Genomic DNA, 21,476 nt, shown 5'->3' with positions numbered 1-21,476 from the left:
GTGTGCTTGGTTTCAGCGTAAGTTTATTCTTTCATGAGTTATTTACAAGTTTCTCTTTGTTCACAGCCATTGACATGTCGAAGAGGTTAACACGTGAGGAGCGGATCGAAATTGTGTTGATATCTGGTGAACGCAGTAACCGGGTCATTGCAGCAGATTTCAAGACACCCTACGAGACCACCCATCTCCCATGCTACAGTTAGCAAACTGCTTGCTAAGTTTCGTGAAACTGGTTCAGTGTTGGATTTGCCAAAATGTGGACACAAGAAAACTTTCACTAATGAAGAAACATCAGTGGCTGTCCTAGCTTCATTCAGCCAGAGCCCACAGTGTAGCACTCGCCACATATCACTGGAGAGTGGCATTAGTCGAACATCCCTTCGGCGGATATTAGCTACTCACAAATGGCACCCTTACAAACTCCAGCTACTGCAGCATCTCAACGAGGATGACCCAGATCGGTGCACAGAATTTGTAGAATGGGCAAAACAAAAATTGGAACAGGACCCCCAGTTCACTCAGAAGATTTTGTTCAGTGATGAGGCAAACTTTTATGTGAATGGTGAAGTTAACAAACAAAACCACCGCTATTGGTCTGACACTAACCCACATTGGATGGATCCTCCAAGACTGTTGGAACAACAAAAGTGATGGTTTGGTGTGGTATATGGGGTACAACGATAGTGGGTCCATTCTTCATCAATGGAAACCTCAAGGCCACTGGATATTTGAAATTGCTAAATGATGATGTGTTTCCGTCTTTATGCACTGAAGCTGGCACGTTCCCTGAGTTTTTCCAGCAAGATGGTGCACCACCACATTATGGGTGCCAGGTCCGAGCATTCCTAGATGAACAGTTTCCTGGAACGTGGATTGGTCGTCATGGGCCAGTTGAATGGCCCCCAAGGTCTCCCGATCTGACCCCCTTAGACTTTTATCTTTGGGGTCATCTGAAGGCAATTGTCTATGGTGTGAAGATACGAGATGTGCAGCACCTGAAACTACGGATACTGGATGCCTGTGCTGGCATTTCTCCTGCGGTGTTGCTATCAGTGTGTGAAGAGTGGGAGAAGAGGGTTGCATTGACAATCCAACGCAATGGGCAGCACATTGAACACATTTTATTTTTATTTATGGTCAGAAACTTGTAAATAACCCATGAAAGAATAAAGTTACATTGAAACCAAGCACACCATTGTTTTTCTTGTGACATTACCGGTAAGTTTGATGTGTCACATGGCCCTTTTCCAATTGAAAAAACTAAAGTTGTATCCAAGATGGTCACCACCCATCTTCAGGAGTTTGCCCCCTCACATATACTAATGTACCACAAACAGGACTTTAATATCACCAACCATTCCCATTTTATTATGGTGTATCCATATAAATGGCCCACCCTGTATTGTAGAAGACAATGGTGTTACTGGACATACGGCATCTTCTTTGCATGAGAGAGCTTTAACCTGCATTTATGGATGGCACAGCGAACTCTGCTCAGAGAGAGTGATTCCTGATAGTGTTTTCTAAGCCCATGCAGTGATTTCCATGACAGAATCATACATGTTTTAAATGTCATGCTGCTTGAGAGACTGCAGACCACAGACACCCAACACTAATTTTCCACTTCATCTCTCAGAAAGGCAAAACTCTTGCTGAATTTCTACATATTCTCAGCATCTTTTTATATTATGGACTATAGATGATGAAAGCCTTTGCAATTTTACACCGGAGAACATTATTCTGAAATTGTTCCACAATCTTTAAATGCAAATCATTGCATTCTGCATTTATTTGTATTTTCCTCCAAGTCCAAACTTTTTCTGAATTAGGATGGCAAAGAGTCCAACTTTTTTGCAGCAGTGCCTCACAGATCAAGATAAAGACTACCTCGATGTTTGTGTTTATGTTGTTAATGACGGAAAACGGCATGTAGGCATGTAAAGTGAAGCCATACCGACTCTTAGACTGCAAACAAATGTTCTTTACAAAAATAGATGGCTACTCTAATCTGAGAAAAATATATTGTTTAATAAGAGACAAAAAAATAAATAAACTACAACTAAACTAAAAAAAATAAAGTCATCTAAACTGAACCATTTTCTTGACAACTATAAGTTGTATTAAATGGTTGGGTCTCATTATTAACATATTTGATCAGCATAGACCTTAAAAGCTCTCTACTGGCCACATCCCTCTTCATGGGCTGAGTGAAGTGCCATCACTTTGAAGAGCACCACAGTTATTGAAGAAGTTACACCATCAGCTGTCCTCTAATTAAAATCAGAAACAATGATTGCTCTCCAAAGAACACATTTTCAGACAAACTCTTAACACCCCCGCCTCCACCACCGCTCTCTGGTACACATAAGCATACACACTACACACACATACGCACACACACACACCAATATAATTTAGTTTAATAAAAATTGCTAAGCCTGTAACCAATCATAAAAGCATTCGCTTTCTAGTGGAGTTATTATCAAACCAAAAGAAAGAATCTTTTCCGGGCCTGTCATCTATCAATTCTGTGACAAAGCACTCTTCAAAGCACAAGGCTAATACATTTGGTGCATGACAATAAAGCTTTTCCCAAAACCTATAGAGTGCTTTGAGTAAGTGGCAGCCAAGGACTTAAAAGTGTTTCTTTGACAAACCACTTAGTTTTCTGACTTTGGAGAAGGAATAATGATCCCTTCTGAGAGGGAGATGGAGATGTGTGGATTAAAAATAGGCCTATGTGATTTTCAAACTAGTTCTAATAACCTGCATAAACTGAAATAAATCAAAGAAGCAATCACACTTCTCAAACACTTGACCACAGTTACAGAGTCTTTCATCATTCGTTTTCCCCTGGGTGACTGACACTGCAACTCAACACCTCAAAGACTAAGGAACTGGTTGTGGACTTCGGGAGGTCTAGAGCAGGTCCACTGCCAGTTCAGATAGAGGGGGAGGAGGTGGAGGTGGTCAACAAGTACAAGTACCTCGGGCTGTGGGTGGACAATAAACTGGACTGGTCATGCAACACAGAGCACCTGTATAAAAAAGCCCAAAGCCGACTGTACTTCCTCAGGAGGCTGAGGTCTTTTAACATCTGCAGGAAGCTCCTGAGGATGTTTTACCAGTCAGTGGTTGCTGGAGTACTTTTCTATGCTGTGGTGTGCTGGGGGAGCAGCACAGCAAAGAAGGACTCATCCAGGCTGGAGAAACTGATCAGGAGGGCTAGCTCTGTGGTCGGCATGAAGCGGGACACTCTGGTGACAGTGGCAGAGAAAAGGACATTAAAGAAACTGATGGACATTATGGACAATGCTGGGCATCCTCTGCACACGGCCATTAACAACCAGAAGGGTCTGTTCAGTGACAGGTTGCTTCTCCCCAAGACAAGAACTAACAGACTTAAAAACTCCTTTGTCCCACACGCCATCAGACTGTTTAACTCCTCTCTGGAGGGGAGAGGGAGGGGAAACAGGAGGACAAAGGAGGGGGGAACAACTAAGCTGTAGTGCCTCTGCACCTCACTGTGCAATACCTTGTGCAATACTTTTTGTAAATAGTCAACAGTGCAATAGACTCAATACTTGAAATGTGCAATTCACTTGTATTTTTATTTTTTATTCCTATTTATTCTATTTATCCCCTTTGTATATTTTATTTATATTTGTCTCTGTATTTATATGTGTGTGTGTGTGTGTGTGTGTGTGTGTGTGTGTGTGTGTGTGTGTGTGTGTGTGTGTGTGTGTGTGTGTGTGTGTATATATATATAACAGTTCTGTAACTGTAACTTTGGTCGTTGCTGTGCTTTTTTTGGAAGTCGAATTTCCCAGAGGAACCCACCCGAGGGATTAATAAAGTTCTATCTTATCTTATCTTAATTCCTCTCTTAAGCTAATTGTTACTTCTGTTAGAAAGACAGACCTATTTTAATTTAAAAGAACATCACCATTCATAGGTAAATTTGCTGTGTGCACTGACCAACGTATGATCCATGAGCAAAGTAGATTCATTTTCAAATACTGACAAATCCTAATGAAAGAAACTCCTGTATAAATAGCGAGCTTGTTCCTATAAACCATTATATGGCTCTAGCACTGTCAAACATAAAAACACTGTCTAAACACCTTGTTTCATTTGTCCCTTTACACATTGCAGCTACACAGAAAGTGCTACTTTGTACTCTCATGACTGATTAGTTTGCACTGTTCAAACAACTGTTTTGGAGACCTGTCTTTGATCAAAGCTTAGAAAGACTTAAGACACAATCACATTAGAACACAAGCGCACGTCTATAACCAGAGCATTGTGCTGAAATCCCCAGATGGGAATGGGGAGCAATTCTATCCCCATCCCAGTGCCAATTAAAAAATGCATTGACTTTCAATTCTTCAGAAACCACAAGCCATTTCTTTAGTCCACCTCAGACTATTTCATCTAAGTGTATAGATGTCATTTCATTTTAGAGGTCAAGCGAGAGTTTGACCCTCCTTCTTTGTGACAGCCAGCATTCTGGGGATGAATGTGGGCAGTGTTTACCTTGTAGATGAAGCTTGCTCTCAGGGCTCTGCAGAAGGATTGAGCTAACTGAGTCCAGATTGTCATAGCTACTGCATCCCAGCGGGCCCGTCCGTGTCTCTGTCACCTGCAAGAGAATTAGGACTCAAATGAAAAACACATATCAGATTCACTTTCTGTACTTGTGTGCGTGCGGGCATACAAACGTCTGCGTGCCCGTTGTGTTCAAGTATTACTACACTATTACACGACTACATATCTTTGTTTCATCTATTGTGCTTTCACTGTACTCTGCTCGATGAAGTATTCCTCATTTAAAAGAAGCCATCACACAACAAACCACCCTTTAACAATGTTTAGGTGTATTATTATGTTTGAGCTACTTAGACTCTCATATGTACAGACTGTACAGCATTCACACTATTGTTATTACACCAACAGGCAAATAATGTATTGAGAACTAACTGACTCGGTTATTTTTCCACAAGGCTGATGTTCATCTTGCCACAAGGATGCGATCTTTTGGGGGGGGGGAGAAATTAAGCTGTTTTGCAGGAGGAATATTTTTGAACTATGGGATTGTTCTGTTCCAAACAACAAAACAATAAACATCTTTATCTATGACAAAAAAATAGAGAACGGAACAAAAATAAAACAATGTAAGCATAACAGAAAGTATTGAAATCAGAAATCTAGCCTGGCTTAGTCAAACCTGTGTCAAGGATTTTGAAAGAATCTTTTTATCTCAGAGGCATAACAAATGAATCAATAAATATAAAGAAATTTAAACAAAGCAACAAAATTTGCAAACAATGATCCACATGTTGCAAGTCCTCAAATTAGTCATTTTTACACATTCCAACATCTGATATGATGGAAGGGCTTCTGAAACTACCCATTTAAGCAAAAAGATCCCTGAAATTCCTGACATAAAAGACTGTTTCCAGTTTTAAATAGTGCAATAATATTTGTTAGGAGCTATGTGGGGTAGAGGAGGCGCAGACAAACCTGCCTTTGAACAGTGAAAAATATTTGGATTGAGAATATATCACGGTTTGGATTGAAATGCAACTTCTTAGAATATTTTACATATTGTATCAATGCTTCATTTTTAGATTTGGTTTGAGATTATGCCAATTTAAAAAGTTTTGTGCCCTTACAAGATTATATATTGCAAACAAAAATGATTTAAAACTGAACTCATTAAAATGTGTGAAAAACAAGGTGAGCTTTTGTATCCACAGAGGGCTTTAGACAGGCTGGGGAGGCTGAGGGAACGTTGAAGACAGAACACAGAGACAAAGGCTACGAGATGACATGGCATGACAACAAGACTGACATCTACAGGACACACTGAGGACAAAACACAGGGGAAGGGAAACACTAAAGGGAACTAAACCAAAACCACAGAGAAAAGTGCAATCATAAGTGCAAGAAAACTAAACGAGGAAACATAAGACACTCACACAATAATGATTAAACAAGATTCAAAACACTGGGTCAAGACGCAGAACCATCACATTCATATCTGTTGTGAGATGAATTTTCACCACAGACAGCTTCAGTAACTTATATTGCACATTTGTGTGTGTGTGTGTGTGATTGACAGTGTGATATAATTTTTTCCTGTCTTTAATTTTGATACCATACCAGATGGTGGGCTGACAAGCACGAAATTAGACAGATGTAAATCTACCCCTGGCATCAGGCGGCAAAATCAGAAGACAGACAGGGACAGACTGGAGTAGAACTATATAATCTTCATATTCAATCAATATGCTCTTGAATAAATCTTGCTATATTAGGGCACATGCTAGAGATGCAATAGCTTTTTTGTTTTTGTTTTGTTTGTTCTTCATATTTGACGATAACGCTGACATTCTTTATCTGTAGATTACGGTATGCCATTGTTGCATATTATTTGTTAAAAATATACAACATTTTAATGACTGAAATTAAATGAATGGAGTGTGAAAGAAACATACAGAGATTGGAAATACTATTTAAAAATGTCACGCTAGCATTCTGGTATTGCTACCACCAAATGTTTTACTGGTCTTTTCCTTTAAGATACAAATGGGAAAAAGTGGTTGATCCACTGAAGCTTTACTATTTTAAATTAAAACGCATACAGTACCTGCTGTTTACAGCACTGTAAGTAACTGAACTCCTGCTTTCCAGATTAGAAATTCACATTTTACTGTCTTCATAATATAAGGGCTTATTCCAGTTTAATTTGAATCACATTCAAAGAAATTTCCTTTCAACAAAGGTTAGCATGTATGACTTTTAAAAACTATTAATGAGGTAATAATGATCACCTCCTTGCAGTTTTTAGCCACAATTCATTAGTTTGGTTAAAAGAAATAAAGAATTGAATGGCAAAGGTTTTGAAGTTTTGAGGTGCTGAGGTGCACTTGACTAATGTGTGCATCTGAACTGATAACAGAACGACGCAGTCACACTGTGCCATTCACATTTTTGCTGACCCAGCTCTTTTCCTCCCTTTTTGTTGTTCTTATTGTGAAATGAATGACCTCCTTCAAAAGGTTGTATTGCACGACCCAGGGTGACTGAACAAAGGTGGATATCTGTCCCCTGTCACTTCGGGACATCTCCCATGTGACAAAATAGGTGATTTCATGGGCAAGCTAAGGCATATTTAGATCTTTACTCTCACACAAATTGTGTGCATATATATGAACACTTGCTTCTTGCCATTTTTCTTCACAGCCATTTTTCTATGGAGTTATTTGCTCCAAGAATTATGGTTCCAAATTAAGAGCACACCCGGCTTTAAGGATTAGAGACTGACCCTTGTAATCTGGATGACCTTAGGAGAGCGTAGTGCATTACTTGTTAGGCTCTGTCTTTTCATTTTCTCCACCACACACCATAAGAATGCTATGCACCAGATTATGAAAATGGAGTGTAACGTAATAAAAATACAAGGAGCAATCAAAGGACTGAAGTGGGCCAAGGGGGACTTAGAGGATTTGGATTATTAAGCAGAACACAACAGTGGAATCCCACTGGGCCCGGACTGTATAACAGTCCACAGACAGAAACCATAGTTCTGGAACAACCATCTAATTGTCATCTGTCACCAAGAAAATCATCTAACCAAGTAAATAAGAGATAATGCACAGGAGATCTAAAGTTGCAGGTTCTGTTGGTGACTTAATGCACATATATTATTCCCCGAGCCCCATATATTAAAAAAAAAAAAAAAAAAACCTACGTTTTTTCTGTGCAAAGTTCTCTGTATTTCAAAATGCAAAATATAGCTTCATGATATTACATACCATGCAGCTACAGTACATCAGGTGCATGTAGTATGTGTGGGTACTTGTGGGTAACGTGTGTGTTTGCATACAGTGTGTCTATGCATTCAGACTCAATCATGTTGCTTGTTTCTTGGGAACCGGTTGCATATGTAATGATCAGTGGCTAAGTAGCTACCCCATGAAACATTTTGACCTCAAGCACATCTGAAAATTTTGATTTGCACGTTTACATCTCAAGCTATGTATTTATAGTCCGTCATCTTTCTCACTTTATTTGATTTGAATTGGCCTAGTTAACTTGCTTTAATTGGGTATCTGCCTTTCCAGCACACAGGCCCATTCACTTCACATCTATAGCTGACCTTTCTAATGTACCTGCCTTTCATTAAGCGCCAACTGGAATTTCTTTAATACAAAGAGGAACATTTGGCAGTTAAAATCATAGGTAAAGGTCATTTCGTGAAAACTGTGCAATGGAAAAAAAGAATCTCATATAAAATTATTATACAAAATAGACTCTAAAGCACTGTGAATTATTAGGGATAAAACACGGAAAAGGTAGCTGTAAAACTGCTATTATGTGAGCTTTGCTCATAGTTTGTGCACACATGTATCAAAAGGTAAATGCATCCATGAGTTTAGGCCAGTGTATACCTATCTTTTTATTAATACATCTCTCCAGATGTATCATAATACCGTCCCCTTATGCCTTGTATTAGATAACTTTGTCATTTGTCACCTAAAACATCTCCCTATCTCTACATATGATTCAGTGTGTATCGACTGCTTCAGCGTGCAATAAAATCACTTTTTGTCAGGTTCATTAAAATTACACAGCATAGGAAGCTGTCATTATTTCTACAATTCCTTGAAGTTGTCATGGGAGTAGTATGATCTTACTTCTATACTGCTATACTGAAAAGGATGTTTCTCTGAAACCAAACCACACATTATTCTAGTCTCCGTTGCAAGAAAGAACAAGGAGAAATAAAAGGTGGTTTGAAGCTATGTGAGATAAGGAAAACAATGTATGAGGCAATAAGATGGGTGAGTGGGACAGGGAAGATTACTGTAAGGTTCAACTGTCTTCATTACACGTCTCTTCTGCTGCACCATCCTAATCTGCCCATCACATGCCATTTTCTTAATGACTTGCTATTTATGGCTACATAGAAAAGAAGAGACGTGCTCCTCTGTAATTCTTCACCCTGGTAGTGAAAACTCTCTCAGGACACTTTTCTGCCTACTTCATATCATTTTTCGTGTGGCTAGAGTGTTCCTCTAAGTCACACTGGAGGCACGGAGCAACCACGTTTTTTTTTTCTGTAGTAGCACATTTCCCTTGAACATTTATAAAATTCTCTGTATGAATATTTAAATATCTAAATGTGTCAAGTGTAAAAGACATTATTAATGTAACTCTTTAGTTTTAAGTGATCGGAAAAAAAAAAAAAGATCAACTTTAGGGCATTTCTAATTATAAACTTGGCACCCTCGAGTGTTGTAACTCAAGCAACACTGAATATAAAATCTGTCATGCTTGCTTGTGGCAAATGCAAATTAGATGTAAACTGCTCCGAACTTGGCTTCTGCAGACGACAGAAATCTGGGTCATATTGTATACATGTTAAATTTCTCTTGCCCTACACAAGGCTCACAAGACTAGACTGAGAGATGAGAAAAAGGATCATATGACTCTTGCTGGTACACTACCACCACCCACAGCACTGCAGCATCATCAGGAAATGTGCATATTGATTGCTGGTGTAAATCTGCCCAGAGTAACTGTATGGATAGGTGACCTTGTGAGGGATGCAGTAAGCACACCCTGTAGGAATGCACACTTGCACACTTCATGCATGAATGACTATAGAGTACGCGACACAGTCAGCCGCTCAGTCACATGCAGACTCACATACAGTCAAGATAGCATGCAAGCACACATTCACACAGCCAGTTCCTCATCATACGTCTTGCTGCATAATCACACATTTCCACGGGAACACACTCATTCGTAAAATTGACATTTTCTTTCTATTAAAACACTCCATTGGGTATCTTATTTTCATTCCTAAATGACCCTCCCTCCCCACTGGAGTCCTAGCTTGCAGCAATGAAGTTCAGCCACACAAAGACAAACAACCATATGTCATCTTTTTTCTATCAGCAAGGTATGATTTTATGCACAGTGGGGAAAAACCTCACTAACGTTTTGTAAGAAGGTCATATAAATACATATAAGTACCTTAAAAATAATGATAGTAATGAATTGATATATGATTGAAAAAATGTTTATACCCATTAATGGCAGCTTTTAGCAAAGTTTTAATAGTGTAACTGGTTGAAATAACATATGTATAAGTTTAGCATTGCACTGCTTTTAGGTAGCATTATTCTACATATGCAGCAATTATATTTATCATATAATTGCTAATAACCCTTACATAGTGCCTAGAAATGTTTATATAATAGCATTTTTAAAGTAATTCATTAGAATTGGACTTTACTTTCAAACTATATTGCTGACTTACACTCATCATAAAGTCTCATTAATGATCACAGGGCATTACAATTACATTAACCAAAAGTATTTTAGATGCCATATAATATCTAAAGAATGAGCTTAAATCTTACGTATAGCCATTACATTTTTTATGAAGACAACTCTTTGCACTGAAACATCCCAGTGGATCACAAACTAAATGATAAACCTAAATAACCATACATGCTCAATGTATGATACAGTTAAACAGTTAACATTTGGATAGATGCTGTGTCATGGATGAAATGCTTAGCTGCCCAAAGGGATTCTGGTCTTGTCTGAAGATGCAAGAGCGAAAGACTTTGAAAGAGGGTTTATTGTTGGGGCACAGATGGCATGAGTTTCAATCACAAACACAGCTGGACTGGCTAGAGTTTCAATTTGAAAAGTGGCTAAATTAAATCTGCAAATAGATCTATGGGAATTGCTTCAAGGGTTGGATGTTGGAGATGATGCGTGTGTGAAAAAGAACAACTGAATGAACTCTGTGCAGTGCATGATCAGATGACTGCCAGAAAGAACAGTGTCGACCCTTACATAGAGGGAAATGGTTAGTAGTGAACAACTTATGCATTGGGGGTTTGGCTGGCATGAACTGGATTCGCTATCCCTTTAGAGGAAATGGTTATTACAAATTAATAGGATGTTTTTCTGAGTTATCACCTGTATCCTATTTCCTGTCTGTGAGCAGGTATCCCATGCAACCGCCTGTATGCCAGGGTATATTTCAGAAGATGTAAATCTCCCACTTACTGGCTGCACGGTCAAGAGCTGCACTCACATAGCAGCAAGACAGTCTTTTGTCATCCAAGTGTTGCAGGTCATGTTAGCAAATTTCCATTGCTGTAAGCATGTTATTGTCTAAAAGGTCATTCCACTACTGCTTTTTGTCCAAGATTTGGTGAAAAAGAACCTTGACCCTCATACCTTGACACATCCTGTGAGAAATGGGGGCAAAGGGAGGAAAGCAATTTAGTTTATAGCACAGCGTATCTGTGGGATGTGGGATGACCAGCACAGTCCCAGGGCAGGTGTATGGGGTACATGTCTGTATGTTTAGCTGATGATCTTCTTGGGTAAACGGCTAATGACACAGCTAACAGTTTGTCCACTGTCAAAGCTAACAAGTCATTAATAAGTTAATAAGCCCCTCTGTTTGTTGATGACATCTTTGGCCTTTCTGGCAAACAGAAGCTAGTTGTTTACTTTGAAGTGCTTGATAGAACAGTCATCATTTCCCTGATGGTTGTGATAATGCATAGCCATTAGCTATGGAGTATATATAGGGCACCACCTGGTGAACACATATTCCCAAACAGGAGGATCAACTCACACACTCTAGATAGTAGAGTCTCTCACACCCAAGAAATCACTATATAGGCCGATCTTCAGGCAGCAATCTCACCTGATGAAATACTTCTTTGATACATCCCCAGGAGAGGGATGGGCCTGGCAATAGCCGCTCATTTGGGATTTGGTGGTTATAGGTGAAGGAACACTAAAAAAAACTCAATTTTTGCATGTGCCTTGCAGTTCTTTCAGTGTCTTGGCAGTAAAGAGATTTACATTGTGGAGCACGTCAAAAGGGTTTCCCATGCATGTACTACAGTGAATACTCAACCAGTAATGTGTGGTGGTGCTAACCACAGTGCCAGGAGCAGTTGTTCGTCTTTACCTGTGTAGTCTTCTGCTGTCTTGCCAGGTGCCTTAAGTTCATGCAATGATCCAGAAAGTGCTGTGTATTGTAATGATAATTGGCTTTGAGCTTGTTGAGAATTTGGGGGGGATTTGAAGAATCATTAGGGTACACACTGAAGGAGTGGGGGGGATATCATGTCTACCACCCTGCGGTCTTTTTAGTAGCAATCTTATACCGTTTCCATTGCTTCTTGAGTGTGTTTCTCTTTATTTGCACAAAATAATCGATCTTGTTGAGCATTTCCCCGCCCTCTTGATAACCATTTCATTCACAAATTGCCACTTTGCTATCTATGTTATAGCTTGTAGTCTGTGGTAGGTTTGTCCCCTTTAATCATCTATCCAAGTCAACATATTTTTCTACATCTTCACTTCAGGGAGTATAATCCATCTCCAACTCATAATAGCTGCATTGGACTCAAAGGACCGGTTTGTGGCAGAGGCTCTAAAATGTCATACTCACTGCACTATGTCACAATTGTGGAGTGGGCATCTGTAAGAATTCAGTGCCTATGTTCCTCTAAGACTGGATGTATACAAAAACCTCTGAAACAACTGACACAAGTAACAGGCTAACTGCCAAAATAAATTGGCCAGACAGCACTTAGCTAAGCCGCTAACCATGCCCCTTTACAGCTAGGCTGGCAAACAAGTTGTCCTACTCTATCTTCTAAACATTTGCAGTTACTAGATCTCAAATTAATTGAACATTTTGAGCTGACATGTATGTAACAGCGGTAACCTCAGCCAAACCCAGCTAAAAGACCAAATGAGTAAAAACGTCATGGAAACATCCATTCGGTAGAGTTTTAGAGACATATAGAATCAGTGCCATGCTGTTGGGCTTTTTTTTTTCCTGTGATAAATTTCACCATTAGACCATGTCTACTTTAGCCAAATGTAACCATTTTTCCATCAGTGATTTTGATTACCAAATTTTATTTAGCAATACAATCAGTGGTCCTAGGGAAATTTTCTTATTAAAGATTAATAGTGTTCTATGTGTTTTAGTATTCCAACCATTGTAACTTGCACAGCATGTGCAACCTGTAGGAGTCCAATAACAATCAAACAACTGTTTGTATTTCTCATTGATGAAAAAAACTACGTTTATAATGAGGAAGCTTTGCATTAGTGCCTGCACAGATGTCTGATGTCATCAAAGATTGATTGTGATATACCCTGCTGGCTGTCCTGATGTCCACGTGCTGTTCTGCCGCCTCATTAGTAGTCTGATAATGACACAGTTAATCAAGTATTGCTTGCCAAAGTCATACACAGCATAAATTCTGATTTACGGTGCTGCAGATCATTGATTTTCTTTTTCTTTCTTACTTAAAATCATATGAGGATTTAGGTATGGAATCAGTGTATCTGACAGCATTCTATATCTGTATAATGTGTATACCTGTATAACTTAATAGAGAGTGTATTCAGAGTGTATAAGAGTACGGTGTTTTAAAAATGTGTGCGTCTTATTTCTCGTAGTAATTCTGATTTTTGCAAGTGATTACATTTTCTAGAATACTTTTGTTACCTTTCCTGTTGATATGAATCCTATCAAAGACAATGTGAGTGAGAGTGAAACAAAAACAAAGAAACAACAGCAATGAAAAAGTAGGGAAGAAGAAAAACAACTTTTTATCATCTTGATCAAACTAAATTAAAATATACAAAATAGACCCATGTTCAAGGTCATTTGCTGTCTTCACAGCGAAATTTGTATTTGACTCATATAATAATATATCACGGTAAGAAACACATACAAGACTTTAGAAGCTGTCGCACTTCTCTGGTGATTCTCTGAGCAGGGCAGTCAGGGCACCAGCATCTTTCTCATGAATGCCCGTCACAACGAATATCCATATAAACACTGTTGATGGAGCTGTTCTACTGCTGGCTGAGGGTCTGTCTCATCCTCTTTGTTAAATTGGCTATTCGATTAGGCAGACAATTGACAGAAACATGGTTTTCATTTTAAGAAAATTCTTCATTCTCCAATGTGGAGGACAGTTCTTTCAGTAGAGACACATTAGTTGTCTGTAGCTTTCATAATCATTTCAATTGTGTCTTAAGGATACAGTTGTTTTGCCATCTATCGTTCCAGACTTATACACTGTGGAAATATGTCACATAATACAAATACAATACAAAGCTACTTATTTATTTTGCCCTTCACATTAGAAATTTAAGTATAATATTAAATCCATGAATTCATAGTTCAAAATAATTGATACATTTAAACATGTTTTTAGTATATACAGTGCTTTAAAAAAAACAATATTTGTTTGAAGGTACAAAAAGAGTACAAAAAGATAACCCAGGTAAGAATAAAAAATACGTTTTCATGAGACTGTGTGTATTCAAGCTACTATAAATCCTCAGGGTAATAAGAGTGTTAGACAGATGCTGAATGAACTAATAGTGAATAAATGTATTAAATATTGAATCTCACAGAGGTCAGATTTTGAACATTTTACAAACTATTTCAACGGAACTGACTTTCAACCTGCTTACCTGCAGATGGGAAATGTGGAAAACATTTCTGCTGTATTGATGCATGTTTTTTATCCTGATTGTAAGTTTGCACTCCAAAGCAGGACTTACAGCCATACTAAATCAATATTGGAGGAGCAAAGCCCTTGTTCTCTGTGTTTATAGATCCGTGCCTTCTGATGGACTTTGCTTCCACTGCACATTTTGATCACTGTCTGTCTGCAGCCGACGTGACTGGAGAACTGCAATTTAGGCTGCCTTTATTTTTAGTCAAGTAAAAGGAAAATACAGATTCATCCTAAATGCATTTTGTTTTGAATATGTTTTGCATTTTGAATATCAGACAAGGTTAACATATATTACCAATGTTATTAGTATTACTAAAAAATATACAGTATATAATGCTGAATGTATTTTTACATTTTTAGCACATGCTCAGCCACTGTTTTAGGTGTTTTTAACACAGATTTCCCTAAAAACAATACAATTAAGTATGCACCTCTTTACTCTTAAAAGATGTGCAAATGTGTGTGCATTAAAAAGCAAATAATAGCATACAATAGAATATAGTAAACAGCTTTCATGTGAGAGAAAGTGCTCCTGATTTTACATGGGTCCATCAGAAAACAGTCTGCTACTTCTCAAACATGATACTGGTATCATGTGCCATTAATAGGGCTGCCACGAACGATTATTTTGATAGTCGACTAGTCACCGATTATTTTTGCGATTAGTCGACTAATCAGATCATGCATCCATTGGATGTAAAACGTACAGCTTATTGCACCAGCAGCATCTGCTCTTATATAACTATCATTAGTTTACAGCTTTAAGTGTTTAAGGTATGTGCTAACTAAAAATAAAGACAAGATGATAGTTTATTAAACTTTTAATGAAATTTGCAGATTGTCTCGGTGGAGTTTAATAAACTCGGCCGTCTGTTCGTTCAATGTAAAACATAACAGGACACTAGAGTAAATTCTCTACCATTTCACACTTCTGTTTAATCAGTTTTCTGTTTGACGTTTGTTCAGCTGTGTAAAAACTATAACTTTAATCTCAGCCAAACCAATTTACTGAGGAACAAATAAAACACTGAAAAAAGCCAAACAATAACATTTTTAAATTATCCGAGTGACTTATATATCATGTTTACCCTGAGTAGCGAAAGACCGCGGGGGGGTTGAAAATGATGTGCCGGGAATAGGCTGTTCTCGCCGGCTCTAGTGAGCCTCGAACCCTCTAGCTATCAAGCTGGTGGGTAACAGACGTCTCCGAAAATTAAATTCCTTAATCGTCGACGTAATCGTGACTAGTCGACTAATCGTGGCAGCCCTAGCCATTAAGACAAGCTATCCGGACACTCTCCAGTTATAATATTCCTAAACAAAAGTACAAATTATAGCCAATTGCTACTCTGTGGAGTAAAAAAGAAAGAAGTTGATATTCTTAAAAAGTCTCCCCCTCACACCCCAAGCACTCTTACTTGCTGGGTGTAACACACCCACTGCAGAAAGGCTGATGCCCAAATAGTTCCAGTAAATCAATATAATAATAAAATAGGAAACTACATGCAAAGGGCAAGGACTCTAATCTAGTCACCACATATTTCTATTGGGGTGGGGGGTGGGCGCAGAGCCATTGCAGAGGGGGTGCGGTATGAAAAGGGGGAAAAAAAATGCTTGGACACTGCTAGCATGGGGCGCCCACACAAACGCAAAGCAGGAGATGAAACATCGCTGAATATGTTTCCAAACCAACTTTATTCTAAGCTAAAGACTAGAAAATATGGTGAAGCATATCTTCGCTTTGGTGTCACCTGCACAAGTGCCGAGGTAGGTCTCCCCTGCAGAATTGGTTTTCCCTTCGTTGGGAGCAGCGCTGGGCTGTTCAAATCACGGACAAACAGTATCCCACATTCTTGATTTTTAGTTCACAAACACTTCTCATAATGACTAACTACTCCTGACATTTTGGAGATGTTAGCTCTTTATACTGTAAAGTTACAGCGGGATCCAAATAACATCAGGCTGATCCTGCCACGATCTGTTGCCCGGTTCAAATCACAGACAAACAGTATCCCACAGCTGTTTATGTTTTTGAACTCATTTTGCACAGAGAGGCATTTTTTGAAAAATGTATTGATAGCAATGTTGAATATTATTACACAGGAAAAAAACAACTACACATAAAATAATTACATCGTGACGCCTCTGCCTTTCTAAATGGAGGGACAGTAACTACGTGTGTATGTAAGCATGTAATACCTGCAGATAGTCAGATTAACAGTATTTTGTCTCTATCTGCCATTCTGCAATTCATCTCATGTAAACAATAACGTGGCGCACAGCCTGACGTGAAAAAAAAGCACATACCTTTGATGTTGCGTGACGAACTCTGTATTCCTCGTCCACACGTAAACGCAAAAAAAGGAGTTTTAAAAAATCTCCGTTTCGGTGTTTCGAAACGCCGTTTACGTGTGGACGAAACAGCTGCGTTTCAGGGGGGCGAACATTTTTCTTGTAAGACAAAGGGGGGTCTAGCAAAAAGAGCTTGGGAACCATAGTTTTAACCAATAAAAGCATGGATTTGTGTTCCATTCTTTTATGTAACTGCTGGATTGCACCACCCACGCTACAAGTTCACTGCCATTCTGACTGTGCACAGCCATGTTTGTTTCACTTGATAGAACAGACCTATTAGGTGGCTATTTTATCCTGTTAAAAAGCAAAAAACATCAATTTAGTGTCTAAGACAACTCATTACTAACCCTCATGCAGTACGTGATAAGCACAAGAAACCCTTCTTGCGTGACATTAGCTCCTTAACTTACCCATCACCAATCCATTCCCACCCCTTTCTCAAGTTTAAAAAAAAACCCTCTCCTCTTGAAATACGTTATTGGTCCATCGGTTTGGATCAGAAGACATGTAGCCCTCTCAGCTTTCGATGTGTGTGTTTGTGAGTGTGTGTGTGTCTTTGTGTATGTGTGCTATATGGATGGTCTCTCTTCTCCACACGCCCTGCCTTCCTTTTCTGAGAAACTGACTCAGCAGCCACTGTCAGGTCTGCTTAATTTTGTCATGCTTGACTTCCTGCTACCTGGACTCTCATCTGCCAAACCCCCTTAATCCACTTGTCACTCACAACACCAAAAAGCTCAGGATCTGCTCCTTGAATGAAGATAGGGAGGTGGAGCATTGGTGGGTGTATAAGAGAGTTATCCTGCAGATTTTAGTGCAGGTGTACAAGCACAGGTGCATCACAACTGCTGTGGGAATTTTAGAGTTACGGGGATTTCAACACTATTTCTAGCCATTACCCAGAATAAGGCAAAGAATCTGTCAAATAATTTGTCAAATATATATATATATATATATATATATATATATATATATATATATATATATATATATATATAGATAGATAGATTCGGGCACACATTTTGAAACAGGCCTTCACAACTGAAAATTCAAAATTTGTCCAGTTGACCTTGTATAGTTATATCTTTGATGACATTTACAAGACAACATCCTATTTATATATTAGGTAGCATTCGCTGCCTAATTTCTCATCTGCAAGCTTTTTTTTCACTAAGAATTGTGTGATTGCAAATGCCTGGAAAACTAGAGAAGTCTAAATAATTATGATCAGCTGGGCTTGAAATTAACACCAGCTAACTCACTCAGAGTAGTTAATATTTGACTGCAGCAGACACAGTTTTACCTCAGGGCATGTTAGCTTCCTGCTCTATTTCCAAACAAACACAACTTTCCTCAGTTCTTTCTCAGATTGGTATGATTTTATATGGTCCTTCCCAATCTACAATTTCTGTTAAATAAACATACGTATTTGTACAGCTGTCATTTCAGGGCACATCTACATGTTTTTACAACTGCTGCTCCTAGCCCCCTCTCCTCACTGAAAGGGTGAATCAGTCTGAATAAACAGTGAGCAAGCAGTTGCATGCAGCAGGCTCACACTACAAATACAGTTGTGTGTTTGTTTTTCCTTTGTTGCTGTTGTTTCAGTTATTCGGTGAACACTGATGAAAACAAATATATTGTCTTTAGCAGTAAAAAAAATCATTCCTGTGCACTAATGCACATTATCATGTGTGTATGTGTTGCAGATTATCATCTGACCCTGACTTCTCATAAGCATCCATATAGGAAACTTGTCTGTCCAATCAAAGTGTTTACTACTGTATGTGTATAGTATATCTACTTTCAGTCTTCAGCCTGTGGTGCCATCATTAACACTGGTTATCTATCGTCGTGCTTGCTCCTCTATACTTTGGCAAAATATGCTAATTAAGACACCCTGTATTACATTCAGATTATTTCCACCATCCTTACAATGGCTAATGTATATTCATGAAATGCACTGTGTTTGTGTTTTTGTCTTTTCACTTTAATTTATTTGTATTATGCAACATATGTCTCTCTAGAGGAAGAGAAAGTAAGTATTTCTCTGACTGTCTAAGTGAGCACACATGAAATTCACTTGTCAATTTGACGCACTTCCTTTGCACTGAATATCACAATACATCTATACATGTATTATGAAAAAGCATAAATTCATGCACAACAAATCAGGAACCAAAAATATTTGTATGTGAATGTGCATGTTTAAAATCTGCTAACCTTGATGGCATTGGTGGAAATCTGGATCTCATGCAGCTTCCTCATTGTACCGTCACGGTCAATGAAGTAAGACGAAGCCAACTGATGAAGGGCTTCCACATTCTGAGTAGCATTGGCAAGCTTTCTGTCCAGCTTGTTTTTGGCCAGGTACATTGTCAGTGCCTCCTCCCCTGCAAGTGGCAAAAAGAAATGGAATTATATAAGCATGTTTTTTAAGAACTTTTTAAGGCAATGAAGACATTATTTTTTAATCCAGTGTACTACAAAAGCGAAGCAAGAGCTGTACATATATTGAATGTGAAAGTTGTCATATTCAGTCTTATCTTGGTTGCCGGTGGAGCACTCAATATAACAGAGAAGTCAGAGATGAATACCAATGCTAGGAGCTTTAGCTTGAGAAACCAGATGCCTTAGGTTTCCCAGAACAGTCACATATTTGCTGCTTCATCCCCAGCTGGCACCATCCCCGGAAAATGCCCTTAGATTTACCCCTATTGGGATTGCATTATTTCCACAAGAGGTGTAGTGATATAGAATTTTTACCACAATACCACAGGAATTTCATCCTGTGGTCTTGTGGTAAATATATCACATCCGAATTTTTCTTGGAAAAGAACCCAGAACGGGAAAAGAATAGGCATGATACAAACACACAAATAATTGATTTGAAATAATTGAATGCAAATATTTTAAAAGAAAAATACGAAAAGGGTAAAAGTAAGTAGTGGAACCAGTTTAGCTACCTCAAGAAGACTGCACAAATCCCAGATCCTCCCCCAGTTATATATTTTTACAAAAATACTGTATTCAGTTCAATCACATCACATTACTGATCCTATACTGATTACATACTTCATAATTTAAATGCTATCATTATCAAAGATGACAAAGTAAGTCTGTCTTTACACTTCAGAAAACACTTGAAAAAGAGAAGTACCGGTAAGTGTGTCAACTCACTGAATTCAACCTGATCTTGCAGAAAGTGTCTGTAAGGTCAAGAATATGAAAGTCTAGATCAGCAAAGGGCCTAAATATTTACAGCGCACCAGACAACCATTTCAGTTTGCATGTCTTGTGCTCGTTTGTTGACTCACTAAAAAGAGCTGAGATGCTCAATCAGTACACATCATATTTCTCAGTCTTTCATTCCCACAAGGAGAAACAGATTCATAAAAAGCAAACAAGCAAATATCAGTTCACTTCTGCAAGCTCACACAATCTATCCTGCAAAGATTACTGTTCAAATGGCAAACCATATGCTTGGAACCATTTCAAGAGCGTGTCACATATGTTCAGGTTTACAGTGCTGTGAATGGTTATTTGGCCCCAAGCGATGCATTGGAATTGGTCATTTAACTTGTGGTGACCGTGACTAGGGGTGGGTAGCAGTCAGGGCCAATGTCTCATGCCTGGTTAGAGTACAAACACTGAGGGGACGAGGGCCGATTCTCCGATGCTGCAATGCTCTCTGTCCCTCAGGGGTTAGCAAAGTTACTTACATACACTCGACTTACACCACTGCACAAGAATAATAGTCCCACATTAAGCCCTTGATCTGCCATTTTTTATCACTATTTCAACTTAGTGTGGCATAAAGGTCTTCTATACATAAATATTTTGTGGTTATTGCTAGCTGGCCAGGAAAAATCATTACCTCTCTGGCTTTAAAAAAGTCATTTGTGTGCACCTTTCTATAAGTAATACATTGTGCTACATTATTGCGGGGCACCTCGCTGGCACATTGCCAGAAATAATCAGCTCGTGTAGGGTGTATGTGTTTACAGCTGAGAGGTATTTTAAACTGTTTCATCTCAAATCAGTGTTTCCGTGCATGTATACAAGCATGTTTTCTGAATATCTTTTTCTTTTTTTTTTCACTTTCCTTGTGTTTGCATGAATGTAGAGGTCATGGAGGATATGTGACTGCCTAGTGTAATGGAATGGTAGGGAGAGCCCCATTTTATGCCAGTGGTACATGTGTGGGAAACCTTTTCAAAGAACCTAAGTGAGTGCTTTCAAATGACTTCATAACCTAGTCACAGATTCACAGGACACACACAAACATACCCTGCATTTGCTGATAGGTGCTGCTGTCTGCAGTTACTTTAGTTACTTCGTTACAGAAAAATTACATCTATTTTTTGTACTTAACTATATATACATATGTTTGATGACAAAAATTGTGTAAATAATAAACCAATATAGGATGAATTCTATTTCACAACCCAACAACTTAGCTCTATTGTAAACATCTTACTTCTCTTATGAATAATCTCGTGATTAAAACAGGTT

At 38.6% G+C, this 21,476-nt stretch overlaps 1 protein-coding gene across 1 annotated transcript in view; it reads right to left on the bottom strand.

Annotated features, from left to right (window-relative positions):
• Positions 1–21,476, bottom strand: part of brinp1 (bone morphogenetic protein/retinoic acid inducible neural-specific 1) — a 113,604-nt gene that overhangs the window by 28,053 nt on the left and 64,075 nt on the right. Inside the window, exons 4-5 of the mRNA XM_082542728.1 lie at positions 19,185–19,354; positions 4,537–4,642 (exon numbers count right to left, since the gene is read on the bottom strand). Of these exons, the coding sequence (XP_082398854.1) occupies positions 4,537–4,642; positions 19,185–19,354 (276 nt within the window). The remainder of the gene's footprint in view (positions 1–4,536; positions 4,643–19,184; positions 19,355–21,476) is intronic.

Source organism: Aulonocara stuartgranti (genome assembly GCF_965226115.1).
Source record: "Aulonocara stuartgranti genome assembly, chromosome: 7".
In the NCBI taxonomy this organism is placed as follows: domain Eukaryota; kingdom Metazoa; phylum Chordata; class Actinopteri; order Cichliformes; family Cichlidae; genus Aulonocara; species Aulonocara stuartgranti.
This window is presented reverse-complemented; position numbering and strand designations above follow the sequence as displayed.